This window comes from Anabas testudineus, chromosome 5 (assembly GCF_900324465.2).
Source record: "Anabas testudineus chromosome 5, fAnaTes1.2, whole genome shotgun sequence".
In the NCBI taxonomy this organism is placed as follows: Eukaryota; Metazoa; Chordata; class Actinopteri; order Anabantiformes; family Anabantidae; genus Anabas; species Anabas testudineus.
In genome coordinates this window covers 12862684-12882551 of record NC_046614.1, presented here as the reverse complement: position 1 = coordinate 12882551, position 19868 = coordinate 12862684, and the positions used below count along the sequence as shown (strand labels likewise).

The following is a 19868-nucleotide window of genomic DNA, read 5'->3' as shown; positions in this document are numbered from 1 at the left end:
GATTTAGTCCACAAACTAGGACTGAACATGAACAAAGGTCTTCAAACTTCAAACTCAGATTGGCAGTTTCACAATGTTTTACATTCCCAGATAAATTAATATTGATTTGTCAAATTAAACAGCAAGCGGCACTTGCTAAGAACGTCTCCTCTTGTTGCAAAAAGTGGACACCGCTTGAGTGTAGTTGTGCAACCATACCAAACAGCGATGTCCGGTGTGATCAGTACACTATGGCATGACTGCAAGATATGGTTGCAATAAAACACATGTGACCACACCTAACCACATCCAGCAGAGGTGAAACAGAGGGCAGACACACTGTTTCTCAGCCTGTTGTTGTATTCCCCCTAATTATTTAGGAACCTTTACAATATGTTTCCATCGCTACATTTTCAAAGTACATTTGTGGTTGTTTAAAAGATATTTTATCTCCATAGTGCTGTGACCTGGGCTACCATGCAAGCTTAGCACGCGCCTTCAGAACCTACTTATCTGCCGAATACAATTTGGAGACATCGCGCCACGAGGGACTGGATATCATAGAGAATGCAGTGGACAACCTGGACTCCCGCAGTGACAAGCACAAGATCATGGATATGCATAACCAGGTGTTCTGTCCTCCAATGCGCTTTGAATACCTGCCACACATGGGAGATGAGGTGAGATGCTATAAATGCCACAGTTCCTATGGAAGATGTGTTTCTTTTAGCACAGACTGAATTAGAAACAGTTTCTAAAGTTGTTTCTGAAGTCACTCTTTAAGCCTCAGATGGATCCACAGTGTCTGTTCCCATGTCTTCAGGTGTGTCAGGTGAGCGCCCAGCAGCCCGTCCAGACCGAACTCCTGATGCGATACCACCAACTCCAGTCACGCTTAGCCACGCTAAAGATTGAGAATGAGGAGGTGAGGATTTATGATGTGTCTGTGTCCGTCCAACAACACCACTACCACCACCCCTCACTTTCAGGTCCATCACCTTCAAAACAGAAAGCCCCCTCTCCTTTTCCCCAGAGCCAAGTAGGAGGGCCACATCACCATCTGTTCTTATTGCAGTTACCCTCCAATGGCCCCCTGCTCTGCGGGAGCTGAGAATATATTCAGATTGTCACAGCACCAAGGTTGTGTTTTCTATCAAGTTATATATGAAACTGACTATTTGATGTTTATGATAAAGAGAGGGCTTTCTCATTAAGAGATGCACATACGTATAAAGGCACACATTTGAAGTGATCATAACCGAGGCCTGTGCCAATGGCTCTGTTGTTTCCCCCTCTCATGTTCTGGGAGATAATGGATGATGCTTGCCATTCCTGAAAATGAGCTTTATCAATCTCAGCCCTGAACAGAGTATTTTCATGTTCTCTTCATTGTCAGCTCATAGTCTGATGGTGCCTGTTCTGATGCTGCTTGGTGCCATTACTTTGCCATTCAAGGTCATTTATTGTTTAAGGATCATTCTGTCATTGATATAAATATGCTAATTGCTTACTTTTGCCCTTGAAAATGTTATCAGTTGCTTCTTTTTCACTAAGGTTTTGAATGAATAGTATTCGCTCTCAAGAAAAGGGAAATATGTCCAAGACCGAGTAAGATATGACATGAGGCATCGTTTGTCATCTTTATTCCAACCTGTCTTTGTAGGTGAGAAAGACCTTGGATGCTACAATGCAAACGCTGCAGGACATGCTGACGGTGGAGGACTTTGACGTGTCAGATGCCTTCCAACATAGTCGCTCCACTGAATCCATTAAGTCTGTAGCCTCTGAATCCTACATGAGCAAGCTGAATGTAGCCAAGAGGAGGTCAAATCAACAGGAGACCGAGATGTTCTACTTTTCAGTGAGTTTATAGTGACTTTGATCTTTTTAACTGTCCAAACTGTGTTTATGGCTGCCGGCCTGCCCATTGTGAACTTTAGCTTTAACTGTTTTTCATAAACAAGCCATCACTTCACATGCTTTGAAAATGGAAATTCAATAAAACTGAGAACAGACTGGATTTATGTTGATTTGTTAAACTGGATAAATGCTGCTCTTCTGTATTGATTGCTGTCTTCACCTGTCTGTCTAGAAATTCAAGGAGTATCTGAATGGCAGTAACCTCATTATTAAGCTGCAGGCCAAGCATGACTTACTGAAGCAGACGCTGGGTGAAGGTAAGGAGTCTCTACAGTATATCTCTCTTTGATGATGTCTTTTAATGGCATGTCTGACCAAGTGTCCTGTAATTATAACCCACAGAATCCTGCCTTAGCTCTGCTGTTTGCTGCCTTGATATTGGTGTAGGTCTTATCTAAAAACCAGCATGAAAGGAGTTATAGGTGGCTGCACAGATGAGATTTTCTAGGACAACAGGAAAGAGAAGAAGAGATGAGAGTTGATATTCAAATGTGAACTATCTCCCCAAAAACAGACCACACTCACTTTGAGGTATCCATGTCTACTTATCTCTACTGGTGTTGACGTTATCCAGTTAGTCTAGCTGCAGGGAAGTGTTCCATTTCCAGGCTTTGAAAGAAAGACATCCCTTGGCCCCTCCCTTTCCCAGGGGTCCCCTTGTCACGTCAGCCGTAAGCAATTTACGCCCAATCAATCAGCAGGACCAGGCCTGTGCCCATTTCTGCAGCTGCTCTTGCATCAGGGGTTCACCTAAAAGAGAACTGCATCAGGCTCAACCAGCTGAGTCCTTGAATCACACGTGTACATTTCCAAATTTTACACCTTGCATTTAAGTCTTAATTCATCATTTATTTTGCTTTGTCAAGCTCTCAGGATCTCAACCTGTGCTTGTTATACCTTCCGAGTTGTGCAAACAACTGCGCGCTGTGACACTCAATTTGTGGTTGATATAAGTCTCTGGACAGATCTGTTTGTATGCCTGCAGTAGAGCAACTGAGAGAGTGTATGAACACAACATATGGAGTCTCCAGGTACCACCCATGTTTAATTATTCAGCTGATCAATCAGGGTCTGAGTAGGATTCGTTAGCTCGTTGCTTCACACCCAAAATAATGCGTTTGTGTGTGTGCGTGGTTGTGTGTGAGCATGGCAGAGGGAACAAGATGAAACTGGTGAGTGCCACATGGCGTTTACATCTTGCTGCATGTATTAATAAAAGCATAATGTCGAGCTTTGGCACCAGACAAGATGTTGCTAGGATATCTGCCAGCCCTCGTTAACCAAATAAGGAGTCACCATTTTCCCTGTTTAATGAATTTGACTTGTTTGTCACCTTCTATGTTTTTAAAATGGATAGCTCCTCTATGACTGAGAGGAGAAAAAAATCAGCACTGACTTTTTTTTTGCTTATTCCTGAGAAACTTGAGTGTAATGTTGAGGTTGATTGGTCAGAGGTAGACAGGGCTATCACTCAGAGGAATGATGTCTTGGAAACGTGCTGTTGTTTCTTCGCATGAATGCTTCAGAGACCTTGTCCCATCTGCCAGAATAACGTGCTGAGAAATGGGTTAGCCTTTGCTCTTTTTGTCCATTGTTAGGCGGAGTGAAGAAATTATGTTAATACTTTTGAGTGATTGTAGCCGTTTCTTTATTTCGAGTCCCTTCAAGGTAATCATGCAGTCGCTCTTACTGTCACTTCATGAAGAAACGCTGGGCCATTGGAAAATCGTCTTTTTACAATGTATGTTGCTATAAGCAGAATAATTTGCCAGGTGTTATTAACTCAACAAGAATGTAGCTGACTTTGATTTTGCAGAATGTGTTGTCTTTAGAAACACTCAGTGTATAGGCCTATAACATGTGCGTATGTTGATAGAAACCTATAACAATGGGCTCAGTGAGCCAGCACAGACATTGCTTAGTCTAAACACTGATGGACCCCTCCCTTTCTATCACACACACACACACACACACGCACACACACACACACACTGCAGACACCATCCCCTTTTCTTTGCTCTGAGAGGAGGCTACTAACCCCACAGGGTCCTCTGGGTCCCCTGAGCTTTTCAGCGATGACTACTCAATAGCTTTAACCATGGTGTGAGCGCCGTTCCATTCATCTCTCTCTCAATAGTTGTGTTGTGCGTCCTCACACCCCTCACTGAGGCTGGACACTGACAGGAGTCTGTATAATGTGTACCATAACGACACTAGTATACAACATGTCCCTCTTGTGCTTGTTTTTCCACAGGGGAAAGAGCTGAGTGTGGAACTACAAGGTAAGATCTCCTCTGATAAGTGAACTGCATCTGTTTACTCCATTCATTTCAAAACATTAGAATATTTAATACCACCAGTGAAAAGACCCAGCACAAGCACCTCAGTGGTAGTTGGTAAACAATATACCCAAAAATATGAGCACATTTAAATATTTACCTAAAATATAACTGTCAAATTAATTTACTACGTTACGCTGTATATATGGTTATATGGCATGGCTTTGCAATGACTTGTCATTAATGGTCATATTTAATTAATTACTTGTAATTAATGGAAAGATGTAATTAAAAGGATGGCATCAATATTTAAACGACTTAGCTGCATCTCACCGAACTTCAAAATAAATTATTCTGACCTGTTTCTGTGTTGATTTTTGGTGTTTCAACATAAAATATGAGCGATTAAAGTGAAGCTGCTTTGTCTATAATGTTCATTAATCTGTGTGTTGGTAGTGAGTCAACATCAAGATTAATTAACATGTCAGGACATAATGATAAAAAAAAAAACAGTGTTTCATGTTAAGAATGCGTGGACATTTTTTTATTCCTTGTTGTTTTAGCAGCAACTTGTTCCTACCTGCACTAGAACCACATCTAGTTCTTTAGTTTCACAGAATGTGAATGTTTTTGTTCCCTTTGTCCATCATTTCCCAGGCCCCCCACCCTTCCCCCTAAACCACAGAAAATGCGGAAGCCTAGGCCACGCTCCATGTATAACCATAAGCTGTTTAACGGCAATATGGAGAACTTCATCAAGGTACCCTCTGGTGGTGTATGACTGAGCAGCCCCTGTAGAGAAGGAGGGGAAGACAGACTTTGCTCAGATTCTCTTCCTCGCTTTGCCCTTCTGTTCCTTTCTGTCTTCCAGCTGACCTTGATCATGATATAACGCCTCTGTTTAACCTCTAATCCTTTTCCTTCCTTCCATGAATCTGCCAGTGCAGACATACAGAGTGGCAGTCAGCTGTCTCTTTATTCCCCTCTAGAACCATTTATCATATCTAGCTATACTGTATTTCTAAGTCCAGTCACTGTTTGAATGACGGGGAGGTAGGAGACAGCAGTGGATCTGCTTTGTTCCTGTGCTTGACCTTCTTTAACCTGCAGCGGGGGTCGTTCTTCATCCGAGCTTTTCTAATGTTATGCTTCTCTGCTCTTCCTCCGCTTCTCTGTGCTTTGCTGCTCTCTGGCCCAGAGGAAGAAGGAATGCCCGTACCCGCATTCAGGTACCTCTGTTGTTAGAGAGTACAGGTCAGGTCACAAGACAAAATAAAACTACCGGTAGTTGTAATGTATTCGCTACTGCTCCAGCTTCACGTGCATGCTGCTAGGATTCTGCATTTTTAACAGTTGCAATTGTGCAATTAACAAATGTCTTTGCTTATGGTTCTTACTAGTGGCTTAACACAATAAGAATAAGAATAAGAATAAGCAGTTAGATTGTTTTGTTTGTTATTTGTGATATCATCAACAATTAATTATACAGTTATTTTTTGCTATTATGCATCTTGCCTTTTATATATATTTTTTTAATTATTTCATTTCAGGATTCAGGTCAACCAATTCCACTTGTTGTTGAGAGCTGTATTAGATACATCAATCTGTACGGTAAGTCTCCCATCATCCCGCTCCTACTTTTCTGTGAAAGGGCAGAGAAAGGAAGCAAACTCTGAAGGCCTTTGAAAATTCCTTTAGTCTTATGCAGCAGCTATTTGATGAAGCAATCCATTTTCACAAATAGCCGCAGGTACAGAGACTGACCTGCTCTGTTTTCCACCTTAGTTTCTGAGGCTCTCAACTGCCAGCTATTGATTTGACAAGCTTATACCAATAGGTCACACACAGAGTTTTGAAAAGTCCCATTGGTCTTTGTTTAGTGGGTCCAGCCGCCCTCCCACCCTTTTTATAACTCCTCCCTGTCTACCTTCACATCTGTCTTCAGCTCATTGCTGTTGCCTACAGGCCTTTCCTCTGGATCTGGACCTAATGAAACTCCAGAAAACTGATTAGGAACCCTCTAACTGAAACCATATGCTGCAGCCTCACTGAGGGGCCCTCTCCTGGAAAAATACGCATCTCCCTTTATGACTAGATTACATTTCCTGTTCTGTGTTATGTGTTTCCAATCTGTTTTCACGAAGCTAGCACTGGGGTTTGGAAATAATATTGAGATCTGCTAGTGTAACTCTGAATCTATATCTGCCTGGGTTGTATTTCTTTCAGGGTTGCAGCAGCAAGGCATATTTCGTGTGCCAGGATCACAGGTGGAGGTCAATGATATTAAAAACTCATTTGAGAGGGGTGAGTCAAAATCAAACAACATTATAATTCATGTTTTCATGGCACAGACACTTGAAATTCATTAAATGCCTGCAATGAAATCACACATATTTTGGTTAATCAGGTGAAGATCCGCTGATTGATGACCAAAATGAGCATGACATTAACTCAGTGGCTGGGGTGCTAAAGCTGTACTTCAGAGGACTGGAGAACCCCCTCTTCCCAAAGGAGCGGTTCCTGGACTTCATCTCGACCATCAGTGAGTCACACACGGCAGAAAACATTCAAAACAATCACAGTCCTGATGAGGGGACTGGTCAAATAAAAAAGACAAAATACACCTTGCAGTTCTTTACTCAGCTTAGCCTGACTGAAGAAGAGAAAGGCACGCAGTGCAGCATATGGAAGCAATCTTCACACCAGGGCTCTCTGCCTGATATTTAACAGAAAGCTAGTAGAAGGAGACGAATCTGGGCCACATGTTGGAGTTCACCACAGAATCACTTTCCTGCTGTTTCTAATAGTTTGATCACTCAGTTTGCCTTAGAGGTCTGGTGAAAGGCAGAAGGGGGCATCTATTAAAGTGTCAAGTAACAGTTTTCACAATTTCCCTTGTTTTTGTGATTCAGCGCTGTAGCCTCACTTTAATCATTTTTTGCGCTTGAGTCTTTCAGTCGACAGTGTTGTTATGGCCTCAGTGCTCACATACGTTTTAAAGCCGTGTTCTTCTGCCATTTGTCACAATATAAACCAATTGTGGGTACATCTTCTCTCTATCTTATCTCTGTCCTGTGTTTTTTCAGAGCTGGAGTCTGGAGCTGAGAGAGCTCACCACATCCAGCAGATTATTGTGACTCTTCCTCGGACCATCATAATCGTCATGAGATACCTGTTTGCTTTTCTCAATCAGTGAGTTTACAACGATCTTCAATGCACCTAGTTAGAACCCATAGCTTAGTATATAAATATGAATCTGTTCTTTTTACTAGAAAGGCAGTGACATTTGATCCTGCACATTACCTCTAACCTCAATATAGTTTTATTGGGCAAAACCGCTACTAAATATATTTAATATCATGCAAGAACTACACTCATGTCACTGTGGCTGCAGTGTTTTAGAATTTATTACTTAGAAGTTATTACTTGAGTTTGACTACCTGAGTTTTGGTTTAATACCCCCTGGTTTTTACTCCCTTTTCCTATACCCCCATCACCATACTCCTTCTAGACAAATGTTAACCAAGGTGCACAATCAAGTATGCAATGCTTGTCAAAACTGTAGCCTATACTTTAGTCTGTCTTTTATGCACAAATGCACAATGTTGTTCTTTTCCTCAGTCTCTCCCAGTACAGTGATGAGAACATGATGGATTCATACAATTTGGCTATCTGCTTTGGTCCGACCCTGATGCCCATCCCAGATGGCCAGGATCCTGTAGCGTGCCAGGCACATGTTAATGAAGTCATAAAGACCATCATCATTCATAATGAAGTCATCTTTCCCAGTCAGCGTGAGCTGGATGGCCCAATGTATGAAAAGTGCATGACTGGAGGGGAGGAGTACTGGTGAGTATCAGCTGGACCAGATGTAGAGAAAGGGACCGTTATACTGTATATGTTGAGATGAGAGTTCTGTCACCTCTGAATTGTGTTCATTTTAAGGGGACCCTGTGACGTTATATTAACTAATGACTCTCTTGAACATTTTTATTGTTCATAAACTTATTATATTTGTCATGTTCTGATCAGACAGTGACTTCACTTTCATTTGCTACTGCAGTGACAGCCCTCACAGTGAACCAGGGACCATTGATGAGGCTGACAATGGCACCGAACCACACACTAGTGATGAAGGTCTGTACATCATTTTGTTATTGCTTTGGTGTGTTATGTATGGTGTGCTGCTGGTATGTTATACCAGCAGCGCAGTTTTGGGGATAGCAGTGTTGACCTGGCAGTTGGTCCAGACTGAAATATTTGAACAACTGACTGCATAAAATTTGATGCGCAGAAAATGAATTATACTGACTTTAATGAGCTCCTGACTTCACATCTAGTACCCTCCTAGAATAAAAAATAATCTGTCCGGTACTTTGTTGTTTTAATTGGTAAATGTTAGTAAGATGGTCAACATGGAACAATATGCTGCTTCACTTTTGCTTTTTTGGCTTAAAAAAAAAAGATTAAATGTAAACGTGCATGACATACATTGAGCTAACAGGGCTACTAGGATGGCTGTAGACTCACTTTATCTGATTCACTGCATCTAATATTAGTAGTGATGTGAACTGGATCTTATCTGTGTGCACTGAATGAAGGTCGGATCTAGGAATAGATGTTGGTTTATTTGATGATACTGTACAAAGCAAAACAAATTGTTGCAACCTATTGCTGTTTTTTTTGCATTCACACAAATACTTAGAGCAATATTAAAATTCAGAGTCCCAGTAGTTGCGTTAGAAACAAATATGAAATAATGTTTTTTACTGATGTTACAGTCTGTCAGTTTGATCATTTAAAGAGAAGCATTTCAAAGCTATCCACATCTTTCAAAGAGTATGAATTACACCTGTGAATAGGTAAGATGTGATTCCAGCAGTCTTTTAGGATGAGAAAGAGTTAAGTATGTACTGACCTCTTTTTTTAAGGATTGTGACTGAGGGGTGAGGAAGGTTTGCGCTGCAACAGCTTATGATCGCGAAGGCTTATGTGATGTTTGAAGCTGAAGGCGAGTTGACTAAACAGTGTTGGCATGCAGCATTGCCTCTTTGATCCATCTCTCTCTCTCTCTGTGCTCTCTGTGTGTGTATGCGTGTCTCCTTGCTCGCTCTCTTTCACTCCCCCCTTCTCCCTCCTCCCCTGCTCGCTCTTTGTTCAGCATTAGTCAGCAATTCTCTTGGGACTTTCTCCTTTGTGCAGTATTTCCCCATTTCTCCTGTGAGCTTTGAATACATAACTGGGGCAGGCTCAAAAAGCCAAAACACAGGTGATACACAGAATATTATCTGTCAGAGTAGACTGAACAGACAGGCCTATGAAGTACAGAGAGTGTTGGGTCACAGTGGGATGACCTTATCTCACAGCTTCATCTGTGCTTTTGGCTGTATTTGCAATGAGTGTCGTCCCGTTCCTTGTTTTCTCACTCTTGAAGAAGAGAACAAAAGCTGATTGCCTGCTGTAGGTTCTGCTCTTCCTGGCCTTAATACTGAGTCTTATGTGACATTTTAAACTCTGTGGCTCTGCAGTGCGTGTTGGAGTCAGTTCAGTTGGAGTTCTCTGGCAATAGCTTAGTTTTCATTGACTAGAAAAGCAGGTAGATGTTGTAATTCATGAGAACATACAAACTTTGCTGTGATGATGGTAACGTTTTATTACAATTGAAGCCAAAGTTGTACAAAACCGCAATTGTTAATTAAAATGCTTTTCTCATCCTTAACATGTCTCTGATTTTAAGTTTTCCTGCTCAAAGATAATTTATGTTAAACACAGTGTTAAGATTGACTGACCTCTGCTGGTTGGACTATTGAAATACAACGTACACATGTCTTTTATTTTAGGCACAAAAAAGCTTTTCCCTTCTATTTATACACAACAGTATTTTGCCTTAGATCATATTAATTATGTAAATGTGGCAAAGGATAAGTTAGAATTACATATGTTTGTTTTGGTACTGGATCTTGAATTGGGCCAAGATTGCGTATCATGTTGTCCGGGAAAGAAATAGCATTACTTATTATGTCTGTACCTTGAATACAATCAGTACCATGTCGTTATTTATGTTTTTTTTTTGATAATATCTTTTTGTCTGTTTATATTTTTTAGAGGTTGAACAAATTGAGGCTATTGCCAAGTTTGATTATGTGGGACGCAGCCCCAGGGAGCTGTCCTTCAAGAAGGGAGCTTCTCTTCTTCTGTATCACCGAGCATCTGAAGACTGGTGGGAGGGCCGCCATAACGGTGTGGATGGTCTGATCCCACATCAGTACATTGTAGTCCAAGATATGTGAGTAACAGTGAAACGCGTTTCAGGAGCTGTCATGTAATTCTCTATATGATTAGTATCTCTCTTTAAAAGTTAGTCACTTGTTATTTTACAGACCATCATCAGTGACAACATTATAATACTGAATAATGTTTTTTTTTATATACTTGACTCAGTTATACTCAGTATTGCATATTAAAGTTTAGTGTATGTGCTTTTTGTGCACAACGTACTTTATGCTCATCACTAGTCTCTCTGCTGTTTTAGGGATGATGCCTTCTCAGATAATCTCAGCCAGAAAGCAGACAGTGAAGCGAGCAGTGGACCACTGCTGGATGAAAAAGGCTCCTCCAAAAATGACGCCCCATCACCATGTGAACAGTCACCTGATTACAGCTTTGGAGGAGGCATGGGGAGGTGGATATAAATAACAACACTTTTTTGTTTTCAATCTTTGTGCCACTGAAGAGGAGTTCCCTTGTTTGACTGCTGTTCTGATCTGATCCATCTCTGCAGGGTGAGGTTGAGGTCAGATGGTGCTGCAATCCCACGCCGCCGGAGTGGTCCAGAGACCCACAGCCCAACCAGAGTGGCTGACACTCCGCCGCGGGCTGCAGCCTGTCCCAGCAGCCCCCACAAGATGTCTATAAGCAAGGCTCGTATGGAGAGCCCAGAAAAGAGGCGACTTGGTACCTTTGGCAGTGCAGGAAGCATCAACTATGGAGACAGGAAGGCCTACCCTGAGGGCCACCCGCTGAGACCAGTGCCAGGGGCTACTCGTCACAGCAGCCTCGGGGACCACAAATCACTGGAGACAGAGGCTCTGGCTGAGGTAAGGCCTTTTTATCAACCCCTAGCCTTTTAAGTATTTTTACAGAGCAAGTCATAACCTGTAGTTTATTAGAGTATTTTCTGCTTTTGTGCTTTACTTTATACTGTAGGAATTTCTAGTCTGTCTGTCATCCAACCAACTTTTCCAGCCACACGTAACTGTAATTTGAAATCTGAGCTGAAATATGACACAATCATTGATAACAAACTCTCTTCTTATCTCTTACTCTCTTTTGTTTATGTAGAGCTGTAATTAAACTGCAGTAACAGTGAAAAACGTTATGGCAGATGTGATGTTCGTTGTGATGCATTATTACACAACATTAGCATGCTTTAGGAGTTGGCTAATTTATTTTCATACCTGACAGAAATTAATGGGAACCAATGGTTGCCTGGAAGTCAAGTACAAATACATCAACTCTCTAAATGTCTTTTTTACTGGAAGTTGCACATTGATGTTTTCCTCATCCTCACATTTCCTCTATTAGGACATAGAGAAGACTATGACTACAGCACTTCATGAGCTACGTGAGTTAGAGCGGCAGAACACTGTTAAGCAGGCTCCCGATGTGGTGTTGGACACCCTGGAACCCATGAAGAACCCAGTTAGCTCAGAGCCCGGAAGCCCACTGCATACTATTATGATTCGTGACCCGGATGCAGCCATGCGCCGTAGCAGCAGCTCTACGTCTGAAATGATGACCACCTTCAAACCTGCTCTCTCAGCCAGGTTGGTCGGGGCTCAGCTGCGCCCTCCATCTATGAGACCGGTGCGTCCACCCCCAACGCAACACCGCTCGAGCAGTTCAAGCTCTTCAGGAGTCGGCAGCCCTGCTGTAACTCCCACTGAGAAGATATTTCCCAGTAACAACGCATCTGCTGGTTCTAACCTGAATACGTCCAGTGATGCTGGGGATAAGTCTGGTACCATGTAGCAAAGGTGGGATCTGTTAGGATCGAGGTAAAGCTTTCCAAAATAAGGGGAAGGCTTATGGAAGTGGGTGCTCATGTGTGACGAGCAGATACGGATATTTTGCTCTCTGTTTTCTGCCTGACTTAATTATATATATATATATATATATATATGTATTCAGGAAGCTCCTGAAAGGAGCTATAATATGTTGCCATGGTGATAAAACGGTGGAAGAGGCTGTAGAGGTGTGATAGCGTAAAGCTCAACTGTTTTTGAAACTTGATTTAATTACAGTAAATATGTATAAGTATACATGTATTTCAGTTGTACCTCAATTAAAAAAAAAACATCTGTTGCCGTTTTCTCGTTTCAGAGATACTTTAAATGCAAGTGAAGCAATACTTGTGTGAAATTTGGTCTTAGTTTCCACCCAGCTCCCCCTGTCCAGATGATCTTTCAGTCACTTCAGTTCTTACGTATGAAACACCTCACCTGGACTAGTGTTGACATTCAGGCCTACAATGTCTATTTAGCATTTAGTTCACAGCCCTCATGGCTGTCCATACAGACTGACTTGGAGTTGCCACGCTTCCTGTTTGTACTATAACTCAGTGGACGTTGAACATTATATAATTCTGCATGCAGGGTTTGGAAAAGATAATTAAAAACATTAAAGCCTTGCATTATTGAAAAGAAGACTGATGAGTTTTCTCACATGATCATTGTTAGCATACAATTTTAATTTGAAAATTCACTGATAAAGATAAAAGCATCCTGGCATGAAGATGAAAGTCTTAAAGATTACTAATCAGGACGTAACTAACCAAGCCATCCTGTATCATCGTGTGCAGTAGGCTGACCTAACGTGGCTATTTCCATTTCATTCCCTGTGTCCTGTATATGAGATGCAGAAAACTAACGTAGCAACTAAAATAAAAATCCTGTGGTAAACTTGTACATAATATATTAGTAGTTTTTTTAAATGTTAATCTTGTACAGGCTAAAAAAAAAAAGGTTAAGAGTTGATGTGAATGGCACTTGTAAAGACCATAAACCATCTTTTTATCACCTTCGGTAAACTACGAATATATTCTTTGGCTGTGTGAAATAGATTTTAAGTCATTTACCGTGTACTGTGTGCTTAGGATCTATTTGGTAATTGTGCTGTAGAAAACAGATTGCTAAGGAACAGACCACAGTGGCTGAACACATGTTTTCTCCATTGTGTTTTTGACACACATGCCCATTTTCCCACGGTTCGCAAAACTTGGAACTGTTTCCTGTTTAAGTCTGATTTGGGTGATTTTATTATTCCTTAAAAAAAACAAAAGAGAGATCAAAAAGTACCCTTACCCCTACAGTTCTCATTTTTCAAATTTGTGATGTGATCCTCACTCAGAGGAACCTGAGAGTAGATGTTGTGACATACTGTTATCATAGCAGTTTCCTTCCTTCCTGCCCTTTCCCCTTTTTCTTATCTTTGTTGATAGATACAGTTATGCTCTGATGACTGTAGTCTTTTTCTTGTGCTGGGTAATACCTGTACATCTACTCTACCTATATCTACTGTACCTTTTGTCATTTTGACAGTTCTAGTCTAGAGACCTAGTTATCCGCATCCCGAAGAGCCTGCTCTGTACTGCATGTATTGCACTGTAATATCCGACTCATATTATGAGACAGTGACACACGGTGGCTGAATGCGGTGCCTTGCCTTGGTGAAAATGCACAAATTATTTCAATATTGGCTTTTTCTCTTCTTCTTTTTCTTTTTTTTTCTTTTTTTTTTTTTTAAAGAAACAGTCTTAATACTTGAAAAGCGTTTTGGAATGATAAATTAAGCAGCTTTTATTGGTTGCTAAACCAGAAGTGAAATAAATTTTTTTAAATGCTTGATTGAGGAAAACAAAGCATTAGCATGTAAAGCAGGTACTGATTCCAGTACGGTCAAATCTGCAGTCATTATGCACATTCTGCAGTATAATTGAAATACATGCTGTAAATTGAACATATTTGCTTGTTGCCCATGTATCATTGGCTTTTGGGTCGTCACAGACAGAAGTACAAATGTCCAGTGTGGGATGATTCTTGAAAACAGAGAGTTCACACAGTCAGAAAAAGGCAATGTACCATTTGTAGTCATACAGTGCACTCGCATCCTCTGCTGGCTCCTGCTGGTATTGCTTATGTTACAAACGACTGGGCACCGTCACCTCGTGTGGGCATTGTGAGTGTGATCTGGAGCCGATAATACAATCACCTGGTTCATCCATATTGTTCTTCTTTTTTGTCCTGTTTCGCTGTTGAAATCTATGAAGATAATGTTACAAAATAAGTTTATTGAAATGCAAAGAAAGCACACAATTTCAAAAAGTGAAATTATCATTATTATATTTAACTAGACTGTTTTTTTTTTTTATTTATAGACACTTGTGTAAGTGAAGCAGAAAATTTGAGTGCCTTTTGTGCACAACATCAATTTTTATTGGACTTGTACATTTACTTTTTTAACTGTAATATGTTGTCTATTAGTTGCCATTTTTATTATTAACTGATGTTGCTTTTTTATCTTTACTTTCTATAGCTACTCAGACGTCAGACCATAATAAAGAACAGATGTGTAAAACCATTCCTCTTTTGAATTATAGAAGAATCATTGTGAACTGCTTGCCTGTGTTTGGGTGATCCCTGAAGAATAGGACTTATAAAAACTACTGTACATGCAATCTACTGGTAGAGTTCAGTAGAATCATCTCAGAATACTTCTTCATTTTTTTAAAATTCCCCTGTGGACTGCCTGTGCTGTGGTTGAGCCATTAAGAGCCCTCGCTTTCATTGCAGTATTGTTGGCAGCAGCAGGACTGACACAGTATCTCTACATGTAGAGATTACAAGGCACTTGGTGCACTCTCCTTTTCCCTACATGTAATGTTGCTCAGATATTTCCTTTCCTGCGATGTATGCTGACTTTAGGTTAATATTCAAAAATAACATCACAGTGAAGGAGAAGACTGAGCACCTGTCATGTTGTGGGGACCAGAGTGCAAGTTGTTGTCACACTGTTTACCTTCTCTTTAATCGTTTGTCTAGTGATGCTGTTTGTCGTTGAGTGTCAGGTTGGTTGAAACCCTGTGATGTAATGTACGCCATACCACTGACTGGATGTTGAAAACCCCTGTGTCCTAATAAATCCATTATTGTTCTATGATCTGGACATTCTTAATGAATTGTTTGTGAAAAATTGCCTTTTTTTATATCCATTTGAGGACAGGAAGTGTTTTATGTTAGAAAAACAGATAGAAACAACACACGATTAGATGAAGGAAGATTTTGAAACTTTAACATCTCATAATTTTTTAGTATAGACATAATGGGACAAAGCAATATGTATGTATGTATATACATATACAGAGCCTTTCAAATGAGGTCATTCACAGCCACATGTACATGTTGTAAGACAAAATGCATCAAGAAAAGAACTAAAAGGATCATGTCATGCCAAACTAAAAATACATAGTATGCTTTAAAACATAAATAGGCTAGAATAAAAACAAATATTTGGATAAAACAAATTCAGTACCAAAGTGAACTTTCTTTTTAAGGCTCTGGAAACAAAAGTTTTTATTGTTCATATTGTTGTTTTTCCATAGAAAATAGTCTGTAGTTCATTCTGTGACCACCTGATGGAGAAACAGAGTGTGAGGGTTTGATGAACATAATTTTTATATGCTGAGTGTGTTGATTAGCCTGAGAATAAGGACTAAATGATTCAGTGATGGCTACACTGAGAACAGAGTTTGAAACTGTGTTTCTAGTCTATTGGTCAGAGCATGTTGCACCAACAAGTCACACTAGCAGTGCATAAACAAAATTCAATTTGTTCCACCTGAGAACTACTTGTTCAACAAGATCATGTCAAACAAGCAGCTGTGTTCCCATTTTTATTAGTCTGGAAGTAAAATTAGTCCAGAAGTTATGGGATGCCTACTGTTTACTAAGGTGTTGTGTGCTGGGTTTGAAGATTTGTTTAAATGGTTCAGAAACAATTGCAGGAGAATAAAAAAGGGTGTATTAAAAGAAAAGTGTATCAAAATTAACATAATTATCACATCACGAATAAGTACTGTACATCCTCAAATCCCCTTGTTGGCAAATATGTTATGTTAGAAAAATACAGATGTTACATATTTTTTTTTTATGCCAGTTGTGTGTCAGTTTTATACCTCTGTAGAATGAAGTATGCTTCATCAGTGAAGAACCGAAGCTACAGCTGGTTCAAAAATAAGTTGCATAAGCCCTCTCCAGTGGCCTAATTTGTCTTATCTTCCCTTATAATTAATGCGCAAATGAGAGAAAACTCTTCAATAATGCTTAATCTCATTTGTGAGAGTCACAGTAGAACAAAATTATCATAACTTTCTGTTTCAACCTTCACCTTCTCTGCTTTCAGCTTAACACACAAAAAACTAAGTAGGTACTATAAATAATCTCAAATGAAATTATTGTACTGTGTTGTGGAAATAATTTGGAATAAAGATAATCCTATTATTTACTTACTTAATAATCTATTTTCCACCTCTTTTGTATACATTCAATGAACACAAGGCCTTGCTCGCGGCTTCATTGACATAATGCAAAGTGTTACGGGTTAAGGATAAAACCAGACACTTTGAGAGAGAAAACAGAGAGCAGAACAAAAACAGATGGCATTTCTTTGAAAAGATGGGAAGCTTTTTCATTTTTCATGTTTTGGCCAAAGAATTTTATTTTCATGCATTTTCATTAAAAATTTCTGACCATGTCAGTTTCAAGGAACTGGAACAATTGTACTATTATATATCAATAAACAACTCTGAATTCAGTGACATTTCCAAACCTGTATCTTTTATGAGCTGGGAGGCAGAAGAGCAGCAATATAAACCATGTATTAGACATTAAATCCTCTCCACTCTATTTTGCATTGTCCACGCACATCCTCATACTGATCACACCATAGGACGCATGGCATGCCACACATGCACATACAAGTTGAATTTAATATGTATTCATTTAAATTTCAGTTTGAAACTTTAAAATATTCTATTTAGAAATATGTATTTTATTTATATTTATTGTGTTTTTGCAGTGGCATAATAAATGAGACTTCACACAAAAGCTTTGAAGTGTAGATGTTTTAATAAAAAGGAAGAAGAGAGAAGAGAGATGTCAACAGAGAGACCCACGAAGAAGCTGGTCTTACATAATCAACTACACAATGCCATTAGTTACAGTAAGCATTTATCTCACAGCTATTTGTGTGGTAGATGAGTTATTTGTTGTTAATACTCACAGTTAAAGGTCTTATTTATTACTTAATTAATTCTCAGTGGTTGATTCAAAATTTTCCTGTGCTGTAAAATTATATAATTTATGTTACTCTTGACTAATCCAATACAAGAGTATAGTAGTTGATAGAAAATAATGTTTGTTATTGAAATCCAGATTCAATGCACAGACTAGGACAATGAAGTGACAGTTCAAACAAACACCTCCATCACTTATCACCATCTCTCTATTCTTTTTTTTATCTCTTTCCACTGACTACCATCCTTTTAGACTAATTAAATGTCCATACATTTTAAGTTAAATGGGCTTTATACCTACTATTATTATGGATATTCAAATGTAACATTTGTATAACATGTATACTACACATATCAATACAAAACTTCCTGGCAGTTATTGTGACTTTGTTGCAGGCAGTTAAGTCAAGTTCAATCTACAGTAATTTAGCCAAAGGTATTTCACATCAGACGTCATAAGTAATGCGACTAAAGCTCCACTAATAATTACAAAACAGGGTTTCAGAATAAAAATAAATGTATTAAAATCAAGGACATAAAACAGCCTCACTGTCTAATACATAAAGCCTATTAGTGATCAGGAATGGCATTAAAACTAAATTGGATAAACAGACTTTTTGCATATTCTCATCTTCGCATGAGTAGATCTGAAAAGCCAGAGGGCCGGCTGCTGCACTCTCCTGCTAAATAAAACCCAGTTTTAACAATGTAGAACACATACAACACATGAACAACACAAGAATAAATCAAGAGTCAATCACTAAAACAGACCTCTGTCATCGACATTTTCAAGGCCAAGGCCGTCTAGCATGTTCAGTACCATTGTTTGAAACCAGATACACTTGCAGCTCCATCTGTTTGCTCTTGTTCTCTGCAGTTCCAGCTATTGTTAAGATGCTGAACAGGTCCAGACCTGTGCACTGGGTAACATGGGGCTGGATGCTAAGGGCCTCATTAGATAGAGATGTACTATACTGTATAGGTAACAGTAATAGTGATAAGGCAAAGCACGGCACAGTCTTTTGACACCGTGTGTTTCAGACCTGTCAATCACATAGTCAATGTTAATATTAATTCAGACTCACCTCAGCCTACAGGATCTAAAACCATTACAATGCCATATGCCAGGATTTATGTTCACCCACAACAATTATTTTTAGAGAAACCATAATGCAGCCTGGATTTAGTTTCACATAAAGGACATTTTTCCCCCTTAGGCATGGGACCCTTAATGAAAATGCTACGGTGATCTGTGGTGTGTTAGTTGGAACTTAGTTTAGGCTCACAGCTAAGTAAAAAAGGCAATGCAGATCTTCTTGTTGACTATAGCAACACAGTATATGTTGAAACAATAGCAGCATCAGGTCAGTAAAAGGCTGCTTATAATCAGAAACTTGAAACCTCATTGTTTCCAAATGTATTTCTCATGTGTAAAGCTTGTTTTAATTTACATCAAAGTACTGCACATAGTACACGATAGTAATCTGGACAACGTTTGCCCACATGTGACAGGTTACTCTGCAGATGTTACTCCGGCTCATGATTTTTCATAGTGAATAGGGTACATTTTTAAACTATTAAAATATATACATATAATGTGGATTCTTCAGTGAGAAAAGGATTAAATGTAGATTGTTTTTTATTTTAACTTTTTTGTGTAAAACCAATAAATCTGTTATTTAAAACTGAATATTAGGGAATCATTGTGAATTAATCTCCTTTCGAGAAGTGACAGCTCAGATCATAACCACTGCAACTGAACTTGAAACAAAGGATTTAGGAATAATCCATACAATTTTACTTAGTGTTACCTAGTGAGACACTTTTCTTTTGTGTTAAAAATGAGTAGGCACTGATTAACAAAAGAATTCACCCATAGCCTTTGAAACACCAGACATTGGTTTGTTATTATATGTACTGTATCATTATATTTTCTCCATGTAAGGAGAGAGTTAGAACACTAAGAAAACAAAATGCGTAAAAAAAGAAATTTTACGACAGGCTCAGTCTGACAGAATATCACAAAACATTTAATGTACTGTGGATAATCCTTGAACACACAGATTTGGTAACATGGCCTTACTGAAAAGCTCGTTTAAAATTTCCAGACCACACATAAAATACCTGGTAATGGGTTTAATGTGTAACAGAACTCCTGAAAACCTGAAATGAAGTGACTCGCACACTTTAACTACATCATGCCATCGTGCTAAAACAGGGATATGATTACTGCTTGGCTGAGCATCCAGTGAATAAACATTCACAGTTTCCAAACACGTCTGAATGTCTCCTAGCGTTGGAAGAGGATAGTGGTTGGTCAAACTCCAGCTCAAATCATC

General features: G+C 39.4%; 1 protein-coding gene across 1 annotated transcript in view; it reads left to right on the top strand.

The window, feature by feature from the left end:
• The window catches only part of srgap3 (SLIT-ROBO Rho GTPase activating protein 3), a 45190-nt gene extending 29776 nt beyond the window's left edge, over positions 1-15414 (top strand). The window contains exons 7-22 of the mRNA XM_026349415.1: positions 438-659; positions 803-904; positions 1643-1840; positions 2072-2156; positions 4154-4181; positions 4836-4938; positions 5729-5789; positions 6405-6482; positions 6586-6720; positions 7265-7370; positions 7800-8027; positions 8242-8315; positions 10284-10464; positions 10711-10860; positions 10960-11275; positions 11763-15414. Of these exons, the coding sequence (XP_026205200.1) occupies positions 438-659; positions 803-904; positions 1643-1840; positions 2072-2156; positions 4154-4181; positions 4836-4938; positions 5729-5789; positions 6405-6482; positions 6586-6720; positions 7265-7370; positions 7800-8027; positions 8242-8315; positions 10284-10464; positions 10711-10860; positions 10960-11275; positions 11763-12209 (2514 nt within the window). The 3' untranslated portion in view covers positions 12210-15414. The remainder of the gene's footprint in view (positions 1-437; positions 660-802; positions 905-1642; positions 1841-2071; positions 2157-4153; positions 4182-4835; positions 4939-5728; positions 5790-6404; positions 6483-6585; positions 6721-7264; positions 7371-7799; positions 8028-8241; positions 8316-10283; positions 10465-10710; positions 10861-10959; positions 11276-11762) is intronic.
• Positions 15415-19868: the final 4454 nt, after the last annotated feature.